Source organism: Limulus polyphemus, unplaced genomic scaffold (assembly GCF_000517525.1).
Source record: "Limulus polyphemus unplaced genomic scaffold, Limulus_polyphemus-2.1.2 Scaffold1575, whole genome shotgun sequence".
In the NCBI taxonomy this organism is placed as follows: Eukaryota; Metazoa; Arthropoda; class Merostomata; order Xiphosura; family Limulidae; genus Limulus; species Limulus polyphemus.
The window spans coordinates 244,052-265,993 of NW_013667185.1; the positions used below are offsets into that span (position 1 = coordinate 244,052).

The 21,942-nt window shown below is 30.1% G+C and overlaps 1 protein-coding gene across 1 annotated transcript in view; it reads left to right on the top strand.

Moving 5' to 3' along the window:
- The window catches only part of LOC106464165 (fasciclin-2-like), a gene marked incomplete at its 3' end in the record, with an annotated part of 82,856 nt that extends 61,223 nt beyond the window's left edge, over positions 1–21,633 (top strand). Inside the window, exons 2-9 of the mRNA XM_022391854.1 lie at positions 268–445; positions 2,946–3,103; positions 4,070–4,351; positions 9,348–9,466; positions 13,939–14,098; positions 17,426–17,556; positions 18,652–18,808; positions 21,443–21,633. Coding sequence (XP_022247562.1) covers positions 268–445; positions 2,946–3,103; positions 4,070–4,351; positions 9,348–9,466; positions 13,939–14,098; positions 17,426–17,556; positions 18,652–18,808; positions 21,443–21,633 — 1,376 coding nt within the window. The remainder of the gene's footprint in view (positions 1–267; positions 446–2,945; positions 3,104–4,069; positions 4,352–9,347; positions 9,467–13,938; positions 14,099–17,425; positions 17,557–18,651; positions 18,809–21,442) is intronic.
- Between the last annotated feature and the right edge of the window lie 309 nt (positions 21,634–21,942).

The window sequence follows — 21,942 nt, forward strand, 5'->3', positions numbered from 1 at the left end:
GGGGGGGGGGGGGGGGGGGGGGGGGTTGCAGTTTAGAAAGTTTTTGGTTTTCTCCCATCTTTTGGCAAAAGGAACCAGAGCATGAAATATGAACAAGTCTTTATAAAAAGCATTATTAGAAGTTTTCAGTGTTCAACTCAATTTTATAATCCCAGATTTTATACTGTATATTCTTCGGTAGTGAAAATATAATTGTTTGTTTAAAGAAAAGGAATTAGTTGTTGTGGACTGGCACATTTCATAAAACATACCCATTGATTTTTTTAGGTTGTTTTGCCCAGAATCCTAATGATAGGCCGAAACTTTCTATTCAACCTGCGGGAAGTAGCCAAACACGACCAGCCGGAGAGGCCTTTGTTCTCACGTGTACGGGTGAAAGTTATGATAACACCTTATTCTCAGATATGAGATGGGAAGCTCCAAATGGAGAAGTGCTTGGTAAAGGGTGAGAAATTTTTTTTCATTAGTTTCTAAATACTACAAATGAGTACTTGGGGGCACATAATGTTTAAAGACAGTTATTTACAGCAACAAAATAGTATTTCGTTGCTGAAAGACAACAGATTCATCCTTGGTAAATGAAAGATATTTTAGTATTTGCAATATTTAAGCTAGGGTGCCCTTTTAAACTTTGATCAAAAGTTTATCATTTTGTATTTGTAATGCAATACATCTTTAGCTGTTTACAACACATTTTGCATAGATAGAAGTACTAGCTAGACTGGTTTATGAAATTAGATTGTTCAGTTTACGCACATCTCAAATATTGTAGTTAATGATGTTTTTGTTTACACACACTTTGAGATGTTAGGCTTACTTTCTTTTTTTGCCAAAAATGTTGGCAACTAAACTGCTTTATTTTGTGTGGATTACAAAAATTGGTTTTTAGAGTATGATGATCATTTTTGATCTTATGACCTGATGTCTTGGAGATACAAAGTTTAATCTGAGCTGAACATCAGAAGTTTATTAAATTACAGCAGATATATTTTTAAGGATTTGAAATATGTTTGAATATGGAGTTTGGTTCTGTTGTTGTAGAGCAAGATATTGAATAACTCTTTCAATTAAAAAAAAGTTTTGTGAAAAGTATTTTGTATGAAAAACATTTTAAGATTGCTGAAGTTTAAGTTTTTTTTTTTTTTTATCACAGTTAATTAACTTGTATGAACTGAAGCTTATAAACAATACTGTAAGAACATGTAATGAACTAATATCATTAGTCTGACTTTGGGATCCTTTCTTTCTTGTTCACTGTGTTGTGATATAAGTACAATAAAAAGTTTGTAATGTAGGGAGGTTCAAAGTAATTTGTGGCAGATGGTGTTTGCTAGTTTTTGTTCATTTAATTTGACAACTTGAATGAATGAGCAAGAAATTATTGATATAACTACTGCTTTGAAGATATTGACACTAGCAAGTACTATAATTGTGGCTAGATACACTTTAACAAGTTTGATTAATTTCTTTTTGGAACTCTAAATGTAATTTACCCATTTCACACAATTATCGTAATGTTCCATATTTTTTTGCTGACTATGAATTAAGGTTCTAATGAGGAATATGTGTATCAAATATTTAATAAACTGTCTTACATTAGTGATAAAGTAGTTAATATTATGAGTGTATATCCTTGAAGACAGTCTTTCTTTTTGGCAAGTCTCTAAGCTGCTTATTTTCACTACATTAATGCCATGCTAAAGTTAAGTTGGGTCTGAGCATCATGTATATGCATGATTTTGTGAGATATGAATGGTGTTTTTTTTTCTTCTTCAATTAATAGCAGTAATGTTGTTTAAAATATACACTGACCTATGTGTCACTTAAAGTTAAGTTACATGAACAATTCAAATGAACATGCATTGTTTTGGTGAGTGGCAGTAAACAATTTTCTACCAACTTTGTAATTCACTAGCATTCACCAAATTGTTTTCAGCCTGGGAACTATTTTTTGTGTGTGATTACCACTGTTTTATCAGTTACACTTATCTAGTAATTTGTTTTTAAATAGTTTAAACAAAAACATTGTTCTATTGGTAAAATAAAATGCGGACAAATATCATAAATGAATTTTTAAAACGTATTTAGTGTTGTTTTAACTTCAAGAAATAATCATTTGTAGCATTTTCGTATTACAAGTGCTGAATTTTAATTTTTAGATACTGAGTGATATACATATGTATATTAAATTCCTTCCATTAACCTACACTTCTTCAGTGTTGTGTGTGAATATACCATGCATTTCTATCTTCTTGTAACATCACCTTATTTATTCTGAACTTAACATCTTTATGTATATATGTAGTTTTCATGTAATAAGTGTTAAAGAAAGCCATTAAATTGATTTCATTCATAAGCTATCTTTGTTCCCTTTGTAAATGGATACCTGTTACCACCTGGATAGAGTATTGCCTATTATGACACATTTTGCAAGAACATTGACAGCAGTGTTTTTCAATGGTTGTTCATGTTGTTATGATATCAAGAAATTACAACTCAGCCTATATTGTATTAAGAATGACCAGTCATGTGGGTAGTACAAGTCACCCTAGGTAAATGCAAGGTTTCTTAGGAACTAAGGGACATTCTATTTTGTCAGTCTTGTGTGAAACATCATTTAGTTAGTATAATCTGGAATTTGGTATTTAGTAGTCATTCCTATGATCCAATATAGGTAATTGTGCCATACAAGTAATAGTAAGTACATACAGCATTTATATTTAGTGTTTAATAAAGATTTTTCATTTTGTATTTCACTTTGTGTCTGTTCTTATTACCTTACTTTACATTGACTCATTTAGAAGACTTAGTAACACTCCATAATCAATATCTTAAGTGAAGCTTTATCTAGTAGACCTATCTAATATAGCTCTCAAAATTAATTAATTTTACCTGGATATACCACACTAGTATATTAATCTTGTGTTTCTCTTTTTTTGATACAGTGGAAGTTACCAGGAAGTTGAAGTTCATAAGATAAAGAACAGCATACTGTCACTTGTGGTTGTGAATCCTAAAACAGAATACGCGGGCCAGTATACTTGTAGAGCTACTTATAATGACACCAAAATTTTAGAAAGTGGAGTTGAAATAAATTTCTTTCGTGAGTATATAATAATTTAATTTTTGCACTACCATAAAAAATCATCTAATTTCACAAAAATAATCTCTTAATAGAAATTAGTGTTCTGATTATTCTAGCTATCCAAATAACATAAATATATTATGATTTTTCATCTTTTCTTTTGTTTAATTTTGATTTAGAATTGTTCAGTGTGATCAAGTAGTGTGGCAACTTATTGAAATAAATGTTTCAGATTACTACTGTTTTCATTTATCCCAACTATTTGTCTTTTGTGAGAATAATCAGTTAACATAATTGATGAGTTAGACAATGAATTGATTATCAAATTTCAGTAATTGCCCAGTTCTTATGTTATCCATATTCAGAGCAGGAATTGTTTGTATCAGGACTTTCATTAGGGTTTCAAATGAGGGGTAACATTGACACTCAGATCTGCTTCAGTTGTAGGGTCAAATAAGCAGTTTTGAAAATCAGTATCTGAAATTTAAAAATATGCTAAAGTATGTATGTGTTTTTTTTCTATGTACAACTGACCCATAATTGTTATGAAGAAAATAAATTACATGGCCCTTCTTAATGATTAACAAGCTAGTAGTGTAGATGTCTGCTTGCTGACAAATAGCATCATAAGCTAACTTCTTGTTCAGTTAGAATCTGCATGAACCACTATTATATTTTGTTCTCGATCAATTTATACATTGAAATTGTAAACAATTGGCTTTAAAAGTTCTTAATAAATATTGAAAGTACTTTTAAAATAATGTTGGAGTTAAGAGTTTTGCCACTGATATCACCTGTAGTACATTAATGGAAGTTTTGATTTGTGTGTGTTTGAGAGAAAGACAGAACCTTGACTTTGATTCATATCACTACAATACCTTACATTTGATATAGCTGTCAATTTCTTTATAATAATTATAAAATCTGTAACTTTAATATAATTTCCGTAGATTATGTATTTATTAGATTTATATGATCTGACAGATGATATTACATGGAATGATTGCCTTAACAAACAATCTCTGATTGTCAACCAACCAGGAGAGTTGAAGTGTGTTGTTTCAGCTAATCCTTCTCCTCAAGTTTCTTGGACAAAGATTGAGGGAATAGACACTACTTATTTGGATGAATCACGTTTCAAAGTTGATAAAAGTGGAGTTTTAATATCTAAGGTACTTGAAGATGATGATGGAAAGTACCGTATCCAAGCAATTGTCACAGAAACTGGAAGATTCGAGCATAAAGATATCATCTTGGAGGTTCTTAGTGAGTATATATTTAGAAATGAATGTGATACATTATTTCCTTTTGCATTTTTTAATTTTTACATAAACATTTTGGTGTTGAAGGTAATAGCAGATCTGAGGAGTTACTAACCAGTTACACAGAATTGTGAGAACTTAATCATTTTAGCTCTTTTAGTTCTTACATGTGTTATGTGAATACGAGGTAGACTGCGGAGGAAGTTTATAGGTACTGGAGTGGTATTTGGGACAAATATTGAAGCAATATGGGGAAAAAATTAAAGACTTAAATAAATGTTGATGCAAGGGAAAAGTTTTATGCCATGGATTTTAGAAGACGAGATAAATACAATTATTTAATTATACTTACAGGAAAATTTAGGTGGGGGAAGGCTAATGTTATTTTTTATATTTATAAGAAGTGAATTACAAGCCAACACTTCATGGTAACACTGGAATAAGTTAGTGTGTGGCTAAGTGTTAAATATACACAACTGTTTCATTTAAATTTAATGAGTTATGGATTAGATAGTTCTAAAGCATGAGTGTTAAATTTAGTATTTTTAGAAGTGATACTTTATTGCAGGTTTGTTTGTTACTGTATACAAATCATACGTTGTGTAGTTCACTAGTCAGTGATTTTTATATTGTTACATCATGTTACTAGAATCTTATGTTTTTCTCGTTCTGTCATTGAGTATTGTTACATCATAATGTCTCATAGGGTGTAGAACGTTCTAGGCCCCAGTTGGGAAACACACATACACACACGTGACTGAGTTAGTGCAAGTAAGCTAGTGAAGGTAGTTTGTGTGTGAATTTAGCTGTAATGTGTGATCTCTAAAGTAAGTTTCACAGCTTGTATTGTTATAACAGAGATAGAGGAGAGTAACTTGTCAATCATGTTCTAATGTAATTGAACAAACCTGTGTGGACTTTTGATATAAAAGAATTATTTAAAGCTCTGGATACAATTGTGATAAGTAAATTTATCACTTGTGTTGTGAAATAGAGTAATTTGTCTTGTCAATAGGGTTCTAAAGTAACTGAACCAGCGTGTGTGGTCTCTTGGTGAAAAGACACTATTTAAAGCTCTGGATACAACACTGTGTAACAAACATTTTAAATTTTCTTAACTGATGTAAATTTTTAGATAATTATAAATATCTCAAAACTGTTGTTTTCTGTATTTATGGTATATTCAGGTGAAGCTGATTTGTTCAGTATTATGTAGTTTTACTATATATTATAGGAAAATAAACAGAATACATCCCAAAGTGATACTGAATTTATTTCAAACTGAGTGTAAGCAAGTAAATACTGTAGATGATATGTAACACAAAATGAAAACAATCTATTAATCAAAGACGCAATACTGTGTCTGTGTGTGCTTGATTATAGTTACTGATATCGAAAGAGAAAAGTTGGGTAACCTAAAAATTCATAAGTCCCCTGGACCAGAAAACTTTTATCCTAGAGTTTTAAATGAGCTTAAAGATTTTATTTGTGAACTACTTGCTAATATTTTTTATAGTTCATTGAGTAATGGAAGAGTATTAGAAGATTTAAAGTTGGCTAATGTTAGTCCAATATTTGAAGGAGGTAAAAAACATTGTCCAGGCAGTTATAGGCCCGTTAGTGTTACATCAATAGTTGGAAAGGTTTTGGAGAGTGTGATTAAAGATGCAGTCATTTAAAGCAGTTTGATATAGTGTCAAAGAACCAACATGGTTTCACTAAGTGAAAATCTTGTTTAACAAATCTGACATTCTTTGAGGATGATGCACGTGGGTTTTCACAATTTAAATTATTATTATTAAAATTTAAATGGGAATACATTAAATACTGTGGTTGAAGAAAAAGATCTGTGTTGTGAAAAAAAAAAACACTTAAGTCATCTAAACAGTGTATTGTTGCTAGCAACAGGGCAAATAGGATTTTTGGTATCATCTATAGAAATATTGAATATAAGAGAAGACATATTGTTTCACTGTATAGATCACTTGTAAGGCTTCATTTAGAGTACTTTGTATAGTTTTGGGCTCCCTTCCTCAAGAAGGACATTGAATTGTTGGAGAAGGGATATTGTTTCACTGTATAGATCACTTGTAAGGCTTCATTTAGAGTACTTTGTACAGTTTTGGGCTCCCTTCCTCAAGAAGGACATTGAATTGTTGGAGAAGGGATATTGTTTCACTGTATAGATCACTTGTAAGGGTTCATTTAGAGTTCTTTGTACAGTTTTGGGCTCCCTTCCTCAAGAAGGACATTGAATTGTTGGAGAAGGTTCAGAGAAGAGCCATTAGGATGATACCTGGGTTGGTGGGATTGTCCTATGAAGAGACTAAAATCTCTAAACTTGTTTTTTTTTTTTGGTGAGAAGGGTCAGAGGGGATTTGATTGAGGTGTTTAAGATTATTAAAGGTATTGATAATATAGATTTATCAAACTTTTATGTGTTTAGCAGTGAAAACAATAGGACAAGGAGTCAAATATTCAAATTTTGGCAGTGTAGGAATCAGCTGTAGTTTAGACAGTATTACATTTCAAACAGGGTGGTTGGATTTTGGAATGAGCTGCCTTTTAAGGGTGGTGGAGGCAGAACATTTAACTGAGTTTAAGGACAGATTGGATGAATACACAAGTAGTATGGAGTGGTTATAGTTGGGAGCTGAAAGGGACATCCTTGATGGGCTAGTAGTGATAACACAACTTGCATAATTTACTTCTAATTAATCACCTTTTTACCTTTGCAAGAATGCTATTTAACTAGTCATAAATAATGACTACAGTTGACTTTGTATTTTCTAAATCTAATTTTATTGATCATATTACTACATTGCATAGTACATTTTAGTCTCCAGTTGTAGGCTTAAGACTGAACCAATGACCTAGTGTAATTTTGAAAAGTATTGGTACTCTCCAATAAGTGTAATCACAAATGACTTAAAAATGACATTATGTAAAACATCTATTTACAATTAAAAGGAATACAGTGTTAAAATCATTACATGATGACTAGTTATTAAAAATGGGGACTTGCCCTAAAAAAAGACATGTTTTGGGTGTCCTGCGACACCATCTTCAGGAGTAACCATAAAGGCATGTGTGGGACTTGTATACCAATATAATCATTTACATATCAATAATACCATCTAGGCTTAAACTACCCAGAGTTACAAAGCATGTATCCAGTACTTTATTATTTCTAGACCTGGACCAGATTCCTTTTTTAATCTGATATTTTTTTCAAATTCAATAGTTTTTCTGATATTTAATTTAATTGTAAAGTCTACCTTTCTTATCAACTTAGTGTTATTCCAGTCTATAATATGTTTCTGTCGCATGTTCTGCTAATACCGATTCTTTTACTTGTATTTTTCTACCTCGTTTTTATGTTCCTTGATCCTGAATTTATAGTTTCTACACGATTGGCCAATATGAACTCGAACACAGATACAATGGATTTTATAAATCCCACATTTATCGATTTTTTTTCTATTCTATCTTTTGTATGCGTGAGACCATTTAACTTACAGTGCTGAGAGAATATTACACTACATTCATTGTATTTTTTCATTATATTGCCTATTCTTGTAGATAAGCCTTGAACACATGGTAAACTCAAGTTATCTACTTTACATTTTCCCTCTAACCTTGTACATACTAGCATTCTTAATCTATTGATATGTTTATGATGCAATCTATCAGTAAAAGCAGGTTTATATCCTCTATCTATGGCCACTTGTTTTAAGAAACTTAACTCTGCTTTCACATCATAATGATAAGTGTTTTTAATAACTAAGCTATATATTGTGCAATTATTTTGTTGTATTCCTTTAAGTTGTAGTAAATGTAATAATGTTTGGAAACTTCAGTTCTTTGCTTATATTTATTAGAGTATTAGTATATTTTTTTTTTTACTTTTCTTCGTCGTACTGATAACTTATTTGCTTAGAATTTTGCTAATGTGTTTGGTTTTCTGGCATCTAATGAAGTAGGTAATTAATTAGTGTAATACATTTTTGTAATTGTTTCTTTCTTTTGTCAGTATAGTAGTACTGTTTGATATCTAATGGTGTAAATAATATGCTGGTGAATAAACAAATTTTCTATGTCTTGTTCACAACTTCATTATTTAGTTTTAATTGTAATGTTATGGAGGTTAACTGTTGCTCTTTACTGCTGTTTTGATTTTTGTTGTTGTTGTTGAATTCTGTTTTACATTTTAGAACCATATAGTGTTTAAATGTTCTTGGATTGATTTACTTTGTAGCATTTTTTGGTTATATGTGAACACTGGCAAAAAGACTACCTGGGAGCATTATGTCCAAGAAAGTATGATAGGTATTCTATGTTTACTTATTATGAATTGGATACGTTGCTGATAAGTTAGGAAGTCATCTGTCCAGTGTGGTCATATCACTTGTATATTTTATGCACCTGATCAATGGTTTGGGTTTAAATTAGATCATAGAATGGAATGTTTGAACAATTTTATGAACGAGAAAGATGCTAGAAACATGTTTATGATTGGTTTAAATTAGATCATAGAATGGAATGTTTGAACAATTTTATGAACGAGAAAGATGCTAGAAACATGTTTATTATTGGTTTAAATTAGATCATAAAATGGAATGTGTGAACAATTTTATGAACGAGAAAGATGCTAGAAACATGTTTATGATTGGTTACATTTTGCAAGTGCACTTTAGTAAAAAACAGTTAATTACATTTGCTTTGTTCTGTGTATTGATACATACTGGATTGTTGTTTTCTTGACTTTTGTGTAATGTTGCTTAACTTTTAGGATATGACTAATGGAAAGTTTAACATCAAAATTAATTATTATAAGACAAGTTTATAATTTTACACTGGATATGTGTTAGTGTACATCTATGGAATATACTCTAATGTTAAACTGCTAAGATCAAAATTTACAAAGTAATTTTTCTTGGTCCATGGTCTCATAGATAATAGGTTTTTGTAATTATGAAACCTTTTTTTTTTTTTTACAGTTCCTCCTAACATCACAGACTACCAAAATGAGGTTCAAGGAATGGAAAAGGAGGAAATTGTACTCTATTGTAAGGCTGATATTGGTTATCCGGAACCTGTGTACCACTGGTTTGATAAGGTAAAATATTTCCTAGTAAATAAAGATTTGTATTCAAATGCTAAGTTAGGAAGAATGAGCCAGTAAGAAAGTTGGCCATATGTATAATGACACCACATTTACAGAGGAAAAATCTGTTTTAAAGTTAAACCATAAACATATTTAAAAAAAAAAGTTTGCTTGATTAAGATAGCGTTATTTATTATTATTATTATTATTATTATAGAGATAAATCATTTCATTTCTCTGTAATGCTGCTTTCTATGTAATAAATCAGATATGTACAGCTTCTATACATATCTTACTAGACTTATAACTTATGAATTTTACTTATTTTTTTCATTTATTTTTATACAAATCAAAATAGAATATTAGCCAGAGTTAGCTAATAACTGGAACGTTAAGCCTTGTTTACTAATCCAGGTTCTCTCTTCTACAAAATACAGTTAATTGAAATTTGTGTGAATACATTATTTTATTTTATTGACTGTTCATTCGTTGTTAATAATTGATATAAGTAAATATGCAAACTAAAAAGTGGGAAAAATATAATCTATTTGATAGTTCAAAATATGTCAATGTTGCAATTTCTCTAAGTATAATCTATCATAACCTTACTATAAAATATTGAAGTTTTATTTTCTGGCCTAAGGATTTCTCATAAATAATTGAAAATTGTGTTCATATAGTTACAAGAATCCACTATAACCATCTACAACATTCAAGTGTATATTTGAATATACCCTAGGTGTCTGTCTTCTTGCAGTAGTATTATATATATTCGAGATTTATTCATTGTTCTGAATATGTACAGGTTTCTCATAACACACGGTTCAGAAAATTGTTACATTGATCTTTCCAGTAACCTGTGTTCCTTTGTTGTTTTCAAAATGGGAAATACCTGTTATTGCCTTGGGAAAAACATTATTCAATGTGATGTGTAAGGATTTCAACAGCTGTCCTTCAGCAGTTTTTGGGGTGATATGTTGAGGTTACAGACCGTCTATGTTGTAATGAGAATGACCAATAAATAGCACATGTCAGTCTGGGTAAATGCAAGATTTATTAAAAATTAATGAACCTGGTATTTGGATAGTCTGGAACATTGTCTTCACTTAAACAGTGTGACTTGTTGTTTGAACTTGAACATTTGAATACAGAAGAACCAGTAGAAGCAATTGTTGGGCATATGAAATGTAAGCATACACAATCTGTGTTTCATTGTTTAATGAAGATTGTGTGTTTTATTCTATATTTATGTCCAGTCTCATTACAGTTTAGATTCTGTAAACAAATTTGAAAAAAAAAATGTAAGTAAAGGAAAAATTTTGAGTTTTGATGTTGATTCCTTATTTACTAATGTGCCAATTGATAAGACCATTGTTTCTTAAAAGCAAAATTTTTCACATTTAACATATCTTTGCTAGTTTCCAATGATATTTAGCTTTCTCTTATTGAAATCTGTGTAAACAACAATGTTTTTACCTGTCTTGGTCAGAAATTTCAATAAAAAAGTAATAGTCATGGGAAATTCACTTTTTCCAATAGTGTGCAACATTTTCATGGACTATTTTTAAACTGAAGAACTTCCTTTCATACAGAAATTGTTTCCAATATGTTGATATATTTTCTGAGTGGCCAATCAAAGAGATGATTTGGAAAATTTTAACCTTAATCACCTTCACCCCACTATCAAATATAAAGTTGAATGGAAAAAAGATGATAAACTTCCTTTCTTGGATATTTTGATAACCAGAAAAAACATAGCACCAGTCCTCTCTGTATACTATAAAATGAAAAATTATTTTTACTTTTTTCATGCCACCATGATCAGGTTAGAATCTTATTTCATTTTTGTCTTAGAACCTATAGGATATGCTACACAACAAGCTTGAAATAACTCCATTTTCTCCAGTCTCTCATTACAAATTACAATCTTAGAGAAAAGAGATTTTTCAAAGATGAAAAAAACCGACCAATGATAATATGAAAACACTTTCTATTGGAAATGACAATAACATTTGGCCCCTAGAGAAAATATCAAAGTATAATAACTTTAGAATCATATACAAATATTGTAACATCATTAAAGGTAATCTAAAGATGAAAACAAAGCATTTATACCACACCAATCCTGTGAGGAAGGTTGTGAAGGGGAACCAAAAGAAGTGCAAGTTTTTTTAAACAAAAAAAATGTTGAATATGGAAACAAGCAATGCCATCTTTCTTCATGCAAGAGATTCTTGTAATCAAATTGATTCAAAACCAACCTCAAACTTTATACAAAACAAAGTATTTTATAAAAGTAATTATCTAAAATTTCTTATTACAAAACTTGCCTAATTTCAACACCTCTTCAGGCCACTTCTAAGCTTAAAGGAATTCAAAATTCTGGAGTAACACGTGCATTGTTGACCAGTTTTCCTGCGAGGCTTATAAGGGCATATAAATGTGTTAACTAATTTTTCCAATATGAAGTCTTTTGACAGTTTGTTCCATTTACTGTGATTTTTTCACTAACTGCTAAACACAATATTGCTTTTATTGCGTACAAGCATCATTCTTCTTAAAATGTACTCGTTTGATTAAGAATTTTATTATAACTTTGTAATCAATATCTTTAGAGAATCTCCGGTTATTTATCTGATTTATCCAGTAGCTCTAATAATAATTCAGTTCTTAAATATAGCACATAAGGAACTTAACCCTCAAAATACCTACTGTCTGTATACTTTTCACTATTGTCTTTCAGCATCTTGCATTTATTGAATATTTTTTGTTGTTGCCTGTTACAATTTCACGTAATGCATAGAGCTGTGACAAAAAAAACTAATTTTCCTAGTAAAATACATGAGGGCCTCAACAATAATTAGCAGGATTAGTAGCAATATTATTGGTGTTTTTTTGTCATAAAAAATTGTTTTTGGTATGATTTGTCATTATAAGGATCCTGTGAAAATAGTTGTAGGCTCACTGTAGAGCATAATTACTAACATTAGTAGCAACTAAAATTAACTTCCAATCAAAGCAAGCTACTTACTTGGAGAAAAACTAAAAATCAACCTGTTAATGAGTATATCTAATTAAATATTTTTTTTTAGGTTTTACATTAGAAGTTATTTATTTCATGAGGGACCCACAAGAAGTTTGATCCTTAAATAGCTTAGAGAACTGTGTTTAAAAAAGCTAATGGGATTGACCCTATTGGTAATTATTTAGGTAACAGAACATGAAATATATAATGCCAGATCTTTATTGTGCCTGTGTTAGCACACAAAATTATGAAAAAAAAGTAATGACATTCAAATATATATAGTTTATAAACCTTGTCAGTATTCTTTTTCAAAGAACTGATTATAAGAAAATGTTTTAATCTGGCTACTATATAGTTTTTTAAGGTAGATTTCAATGAGGTAGGTTCTATCTTTAGTCTGCTCATAATTTCGTATTTTGTTTAGAGTAAAATGCATCTTAATTATAGTTGAATTCTATAGTATTGGTGAAATAATTTGATTTTTTAGTTATTCAAATGTATATATGTGTATAAAACTTAAAGAAAAATTCATATCCTCCATGTGCAAAACTTTTAAAGGCTTAGCAACCTACGTCAAGCAGCAACCGAGTACAAAGGTCATAACTAGAAGAGATAATTGTTTGCTTTATCTCTTTATTTACTGTTCTATGTTACAAAAAATATTTATAAGAACTTATTTCAAAATAGCAATAATCTATATACATATATAATGTATAATAATTGAAATGTGACTGTATTTTACAAAATACTAGTCAACTAAAACACAGTCAACACAAGTTACTTTGTACAGACCATAGGTCAGTTTTATGTTATTTGATATGGTAACATGAGTGCATGTGAGTCACGTCATTGTAACTTCTGTATTGTTAGCTAGGCATAGGTGAATTGACAATATAATAAATATATATATAAATGTATAATGTTATGAGATTTAAGCTATTTAATCTAAAAATTTGTTTTTGTGTTATGATTTGTGTTAATTCTAGAATGAAAGAGGCATAATTTTTGTTTTCAAATCTACTGAACCTGTTCAGAGATTAATTACTGAAAATAACAAATAAAATAGTATTTTTTGTTAAGGAACATTTGGCAATTATTCAGACATTATAAAGATTTTGCATATGAAACTTCAAAACTTTCTGATGCATAAAAGTATTGAAAATTACTTTGCATAATAGATAGACAAGGTGTGAAAAGAAAAAAGGCAAGATGAGAAACATTGCTTTACAAACCTTACGACTTAACAAAGAAATATTTTGCATATGAAAACATTGTAACATTTACTGATAATCTGCCAAATTTTGTTAACATTCGCTTACTAATTTAAAAGTTATAGTGTGAAAACTATAACAAGTGCAAATTGGTTATGAGGTCATCACATTGACTGACCCCGTATTGAAAGAGTTAATGGTTAATTATAAATTTGTATGAAATAATTGATAACATTTAACTTTTTCAGAATGGTACTAAACTCGGATCCCAAGAAAGATTTGTAGTTCATGAAACTAATGGAAGCATAACAATACAAAATTTGAAGAAAGAAGATGCAGGCACTTATACATGTATGGCACAAAACAAAGTTGGTCAAGATGAGAGAAAGGTGCAACTTACAGTCTTCTGTGAGTTATGTTAGAAAGTAATTTTGATAAATATAATCAAATATAAGTGTAACTCTGATCCATTCTTTTATAGCACTACTATTGCAACAGGTAAACTTTATGTAAGTATGTAAGTTTTTTAAAATGTTTTACTGTGAATGTTTCACAGAATTCTGGACATAAGCTGGTAACATTATTTAACTATATTCTGAATAAATAAATATGAAAATATTTAATTCAAATAGTAAATACACAAAAACAATTATTTCTCTACCTTATTATGTTGATATTACTCTAGATGTTGAAGTAGTAGCTTTGATATTGGGGAAAGTCACTATCCAAAGTATTTCATTCTTATTACTTTAATTTTTTTTCTTATTATTCTGAATAAGGATATGTCATTAATGAACAAGCTTGTCCTTTTGGGCTTTATTCAGTAACCATAATTTGTTTTTCTGTTATCTGTAAATTATGAATTGACATTTGTATGGAGCATTTTCTGACAGCTAATGACCTTTTGATTTTATTAACGTAATAATATGGGTGTATTCGGCTAAGGATTCTTCTACAATAGGTGTCTGACTTGTTGGCGTTAAGTCGACACTAAATGAACATCACACTCCACTTGTTTTTAAAATAATGTATATCTTTGAAACAAGGTAAACGTATGTATCTAGTTGTATCTTAAACTATACAGTTTTCTTCTTGTCAAAAGTTCGTTTAGGCCAATTCAATTGCTTTAGAATTCAGTTGACAAGCTGAACTATTTTTCTCTATTTTTATTGCAATGGTATCCATGTATAAGCTGGCCTGGAGTCTGAGGGGCTTGGCAGTGAGATATTCCAGAACTCACTAGAAATGTATACTACTTAATGAGCTAAAATGGCTACTGCTTTTTCAGTTAATAAATAAATGTATAAGGTTGTTTGGGAAGAAGTTAAGTTTTAAAATGGATTTTAGTTTAAGTAACTCATGCTGTAACTGGTTATTTTGTGTGCACAAGACTTGAGACATTTCTCAAAATCTTTGAAATGAAGTGTCCTATTGGAGTGAGTGTATAATCTGGTGTAGATGGATTTCTAATAACAACCAACATCAAAATGTCCTTCTTTGTATCAAGGGTATTGTTGGCATTCATAGGTGAACTTAATGTTAATCTGTCTATAAATTCATCTCACTAATTGATCCTTATGTTTGAGACAACAAATATGTCATCTACATAGCGATTGTAAATAAATTGTTTTAACCCCAGTAAATTATTCTTGTCAAAACATAATCATTAGCCATTACAGATGCCGGGCTAGACTGCATGCTGACTTCATCAGTCTGATCATAAAATTTGCCATTGAACTGAAAGTTTTTTTTTTGTTATTGCAATTTGGTTGATATATTGTATATCAATACATTATCTTTGAAAATAAGATTAAAACAATGTATGTTTAGACCTCTATTGAGAATTTAAAATATTTTTCAAGTTTAAAGATTGAATCCATTTCTCTCAACTGCTGCCTTATGTGTAAGGGTGTGTACTATTGGAATGTCAGAAGATTGGGAATTCATTTTAAAACAGCACTAATCCAATGTTCAATGTAATTGGTAAAGCTGAAAACGAGGCTATGCTATAAGTAAAGATGCTTCTGATTCTTTGAAAGAGACTGAAATTATACAATCAGTAGTGCTACTGAACTTTTACTCACAATTTGGATATTTGAAGATTAAAACATTATGGTTCTGAACAGTACCAAGTAATTACTTCAAAGGATGCAAATTACTTTAAGATAATGACATGGTTGAAGAGTAAATCTATAGGTAACATTGTATAATTATCTTTAAACCATGGTTAACAGTGGGGAAAAACATTTGGCTGTATAGTTTGTAATTTAAAATTGTATGACTAAATTAAGATAGTGTTATTCTTACTAAATTCACAGATGAATTAAAAAGTTGTGTGAAAATTTGTCAAATGACTGTTTTTGAAGTAGATTTCATATTCTTGGCAAAAGTAGAAACTGTTATGATTAGTACTATAACCAACCGTCTGACCTATATAAAAGCCAGTATGTGTGTCGTATCATACTTGAATTCTTGATTAGGAGTCATAAAAGCCAAAATGCATTTATCCAGATAGAATAGTCTGATTATTGTCTGCTCATTACAATTTTAGTGATGGGAGTGCAAGGGGACTTTGAGGGTGTGTGTGTGTGCCATGAAACCAAGTCTAGTAAGTGTTGGTATAATATGCCTAAAAGTAAAGATGTAATGTGGGATCACCTAGCCTAGAGCCAAATGCATAACATTTATAATGAAAGTAAAAATATTGATTCATTTATAAACTTAAATTGTTTCTGAATTAAGCTACTTTCTGTTATATCAATAACATTTTTAATAAACAAACCTATTTAATGAACAGACTCTAAATTAAGAAATCAAGAAATATTTATTCAGTTTTCTGTATACATTTCATGTTATACTTTCAGTACATAGACTAAACAATATTAGGTTATACTTTTGTTGCTAAGCAACAGAACATAAAATCCATTGTTGGAATGTAGTGTTACCAAAATGAACTGGCTTTTTGTATATATTAAAAGTTGTTAATCTGATGTATTCTTAGAATAATTATTAGTAAAAAATCAACCACAAATTCATTTTGTGAATGATCTTAATTTTGATTGGATCACAAAAGAACTTATCAATTTTTGACTACTTTGGCTACACTTTTCTATCATTTTGTTGGTGAAGTTTAATCTTACAAAACTGAATTATTCCAGTTAGCTATAAAATGAAGCTATGTGGTTGGAGTAGTAGTACTTGACCCATCATTTTTGTTGGGCTGTATGCTAGTTTTATTATTTAAAAAGAGATTTTCCCAGGGTTTAATGTTGAATTTCATCACATTTGTATTTTTGTTTGTACTCCCAAATGTTAGTGTGAATTGCTTGTATAAAAATCACTTGTTTCATGAAGTTAGAGCCATATTAAATATCCCATTCATCTATTTGCAATCCACATAGAAAGAAATTACATTATAAATTGTGAAAGGGATCTATGATTTATCACTTGACTACTTATGTTAAATTTTAATATTGCTGCTTTTCATCTATGCTACAAAATTTTGGAAAATAGCAAAAATATATATTTCTAGAAAAAACACAAAATAATTAACAATAGTAAAATAATTATATAATGAGAGGCACTAATTCTAGTGCATTATAGATTATGCTTCACATGATAAATCTTCAGAAAAATTTTTGGTGTTTAACCACCATAGTGTTTTTATTTTAATTAAAGCCAATTCCTGTTTTCATTAATATATTTCAGATATTTTAATCAGACTTTTCTTTATAGCCAAACCAAAAATAATACAGTTTGAAAATATAACTGCATTAGAAGAAACAACGGGGTTATTGGAGTGCCATGCTTCTGGTGTTCCATCTCCAGAACTGACCATCTTGAAAGAAAATCAGCAGATTGAGTCTGTAAGTTAATACGTTGTTTATATTCAGCCATAATACTTTTTTTTATCATGCAGAATAATGAAGATTGTCTGTGAAATATAAAATCTTAATTAGTAAATTTGCTTAAACAACTGCTGTTTTGTTCTTTATCACTATAATTTGGTTTTACAATATGTATAAATTAATCATGCTTACTGAAGTTGTTGCATACTTAAAAATGAGTTATCTGTTACCATTTCTTTTACTCTCATGTATTTGTCAAATTTTGAGATTCAACAAAATTCAAATGGAACTTAATTTGCCAAAAGCTCAGTTGACAAATGATAAGCATTGATTTTTTGTTTCAATCTTCTGATGCATAGTTTCTTTAATCTGTAGATTTTCATAGATTGTAACTTCAATTGCTACACATTCTTCAAGTTGAAGAATTAACAACTTTAAGCTACAGGTTTTTCCATCTGATCTAAATGATGTGATTGAACTGACACAAGGCCATTGAAAACAAGAACAAACAAATGATAAACCATGCATGTATGAACACTAACTAGTCTTTCACTTCTAACTCTTATTTAAAAACAATTTAAATTGTTAATACAGATTTTCACACGAAACAAACTAAGCTTAGTTTTAAATACTAAATAAATAGGAACCTGTGGATAGTTTAATTTCCTAACAATTTTAATCCTGTCTTAGTAATTAAAGATTTGTTGAAGATGAGAGAATTAGAAGTGATAAATTTGTGTTCATATATGGCTTATAATTTTGTTTATTCTTGTTGTCAGCCCTTCAAATATTTACAAACCCCTGGACACAGTGTGAAGAAACTGCAAGTAATAAGTACTTAAAAATTATTAGCAGTGTAAATGATCTATTAAAAACTATTATAATACGCCAAAAGATTGAAGCCAAAATTGAATACTACCTTACTCATTAAAAAAAATAAAATAAATACATGTAGAAAGATGTTATGGTTTAATATTCAGTTCAATTTTCATAATGCAGTGTTGGATTTTAGAAGAATTACTGGTGTTCTTTTTGTGTTGTTGCTTAATTTCATACAAATCCATCTGTACTTTTTGTATTTTACTTATCTATTTTAAATATGCCACCTCTCAGGATGATAGAATCTTCATAGAGAAGATCAAAGAAGAGGAGGTTGTAATCCTGACTATGACCATTAATAAAATTAGTAGAGACGATGATGCAGAGTATTTATGCCTTGCAGAAAATGTAGCTGGAAGTGTAGAGAATGCAGGACACTTGTCAGTAGAATGTAAGTTGTAGCATGAATGTTTTAGTTGTTACTAAGCACTGCAGTGCTTAGTATGTAGGGATGGGGAAAAATGGCTGCCACATATTATGTATTACTCATCATAGTCTCAAATCACTTATAACAATCTAAGAGGCTTTTATAAATACCTAATTTAGGTTTCAAGGTTGTCAAAAGCTGTTAAAACCTTCAGTTTCCCCAAAAAACATTACTAAAGTAGAGAGAAAAGGCAAGTAACGTAAGCCAAGTATCTTGCTTGTTATTCTAATTCTGTCATCAGAAAGGCTAGCTTACCAATGCTTGAAGCTATGATGACTTACACATCAATATGTTGCATTTTACCCTTTTGGTGAGTGGCAGTTATCCACCAAAAAATGCAATTATGAATTTGCTCTTATTTTATTTTTTTCAATATGAAAAGGAGATGATATATTTTCTATATCTGTTATGGCAATTCCCTGATGTACACACGAATGCAGAACAAACAAAATGGGTGACAAATGATGAACACTGATTTGTACATTCATTTTACTACCTCATTATAAAACCTCTGGTTTATATTAGTATATAAAATCGAGAATACTATATATCTGTGTGTGTGTAAAGTATAACATATAAAAACTGTTTCAATAAAATTAACCTCAAATTATGGAACTATTTACTTTATCAGCTGACAGTGAGTTGCTCACAGATGTCTTTCAAGGATGTGAGAGTATTCCTACTTGTCACAGTAGAAGGACATGTTTTTATGAAACTATGGGGTAAATCTGTTTGTTTGCAGTGGAAGGTAAGGTTTTTGTGAAGCTGTGGAGTAAATCTGTTCGTCGCATCAAATGACTATAAACATCAAAGTAGATATATCTCCTTTTTTCATCATAAAGGTTAACTTGTGGTGTGAGGAAGCAGTTATAGTATCTCACAAATTTAAACAGATGTTCAACTCATCCTGTAGAGCTAAAACTGCTGGCCTACATAGCAACTTCTATTCATTAATATTGGTTGTTTAAAAAAGAGGGGAAACAAGTAATAACGAAAATTTTGAAAAACATAAAGATTTTGTAGGGATGGCAATGCCAAAAAGTACAGAAACAAGGTCGGGATGAATACACAAAACTATATAAAAAAATCCCTACATAAATAGCCACTGAGCCAATGTTACAAGTGTATGGGAATTAGCTATTGTAAGATTGTATAGTATTATTCAGTTTAAATGCTTTTATTTCAAACCTGAATTCATGAAAGTGAAAGAAATTCAACATTTAGTTGTAGATAAGTTTTCTTGGAAAGATTTGTCTACTTATGTAGGGATTTTTGTATGGTTTCCTGTATTCATCCCTATCTTGTTGTTCAATGAATAGGCAAGAAATTAGCAAAATTGTTTTTAAGTAATAGCTTTTAACATAAACATATAAAACTGATACTTAAGTGCTTGTTACTTCTGTATGGTAATATTTTGAAGATATGAAGCTTTAAATTTTCTTCGTATCTCACTTGACTCTCAACTGCAAATTACACACACATTTGAAGTGTTAGCTAGTTTAACAAACGTTTCCCCAGTTTATAATTAAAAAAACTTTTAAACATTGCTTAAATAAACCTCCAATACTCTGTAATGTAACTATTACACTGCTTGTTTGGAATCTTTATGGACATATGTCATCTTTCTTTGTGGTGGGATGATGGTTTGAGCTCTCCTGATCTTTGGATCTACATTTCTCATGGTCAGGGGTATCCTTTTGGAGGCTTTCAGGGGTACTTCTTTTGTTCCCTTGCACTGGTCACTCTTTTTCAGTGTAGAATTCTAGCTGATCTTGTGAGGAGAAGTAAGTACTGTATTGGAAGTTATAATTTTCTTATACTGAATGTATTTCTGATAGGCGCTTGCCTTCTCTCACCCTTTCCATAATCCTGCAGTGCTGACACCTTCTGCCAAACTTCAAGGTGAAGGTTTGGTAGAGGAACGTAGATGGAGTCACATGAGCATGTCATGCTACTATTGGTTAAGAGATGATGCATGATAATTTGCATGGAATTTGGAATATAGTAGGGGGGGGGTGGTGTGTGTGCAAGGCTTGTGGCATGTGTAAAGAAAAACTTCGCATATAGAGGGCAGCACTGAACGAGAATAGCTAATCTTGTGTGTTGAGTTAAGTATGGATGGAAATAAATTTTCAGTATAGAAAAATTAACTTTTTTTTTTCTTGGCTAAGTCTCATTCTTTTACAGGATAGCTTGTAATTTCAGTATGAATTAAGTAAAACACCTTTCCATTATTGTACAAGTACATTTAATCTTACATAAAGAACATTCTTTATTTGAGCATTTCTTCTGTTTCACAAATAGTTTTGAATTTAATTTCTATTTCACTACTACGACAAAGCTTTGGAACTATAATAGCTTAAACTTGCCACGAAATAAAATAGTTTTGTGAAAATGTATTTTTCATAGGTGTTCTGAGATTATCAAATTTTTAAACAAATTTACTGAATTGTTTGTAAGCTTATTAACAATGTAACCATGACAGAGCTGCTAATTTGCATATATTACTAGTTTTTAACTCTTTGACTTAATTTTTATTCATTTAAAGCATTTCCTTTTTCTCTGATTTTTTTTTCTTCTTATTTTGTTTGTAAACAGCTAAACCAAAAATTGTTGGACCTAAATCGGAGATCATGAAGACATGGATTAATAATCCTGTCAACATAACCTGTGTATTTGATTCATTTCCTGTTGTAACCATAAAGTGGTCTTTCAATGGACTAGAGATAGTGTCTGATCAAAGTGAAACTTACAGAATTTTTGAAAGTGAAGGACACAGTAATCTGTTGGTGAGTGATTTCATAATTTTGTGCTTAACCATTTTTTTTACTAAGTAAGTTTTAATATAGTCTAGACCTCAAATTTTATTGATGTGATATTCAGGTACACTGATGTCCAACAGGTAAGTTTAAAGTATCTGTAAAAATTGCAGATTATGGAAATGTTACGTAGAGAATATATTAAATATGAACAACAAAGGAAAAAAATAAGTACATAAGTGAATAGTTAACTTTTATTTCAACATTTGCTAACTTTCAGCATGGGCTAGGTTCCTGGGATTGACTTCATAACCATTTTATGCTTGTTATAGTTTCCAT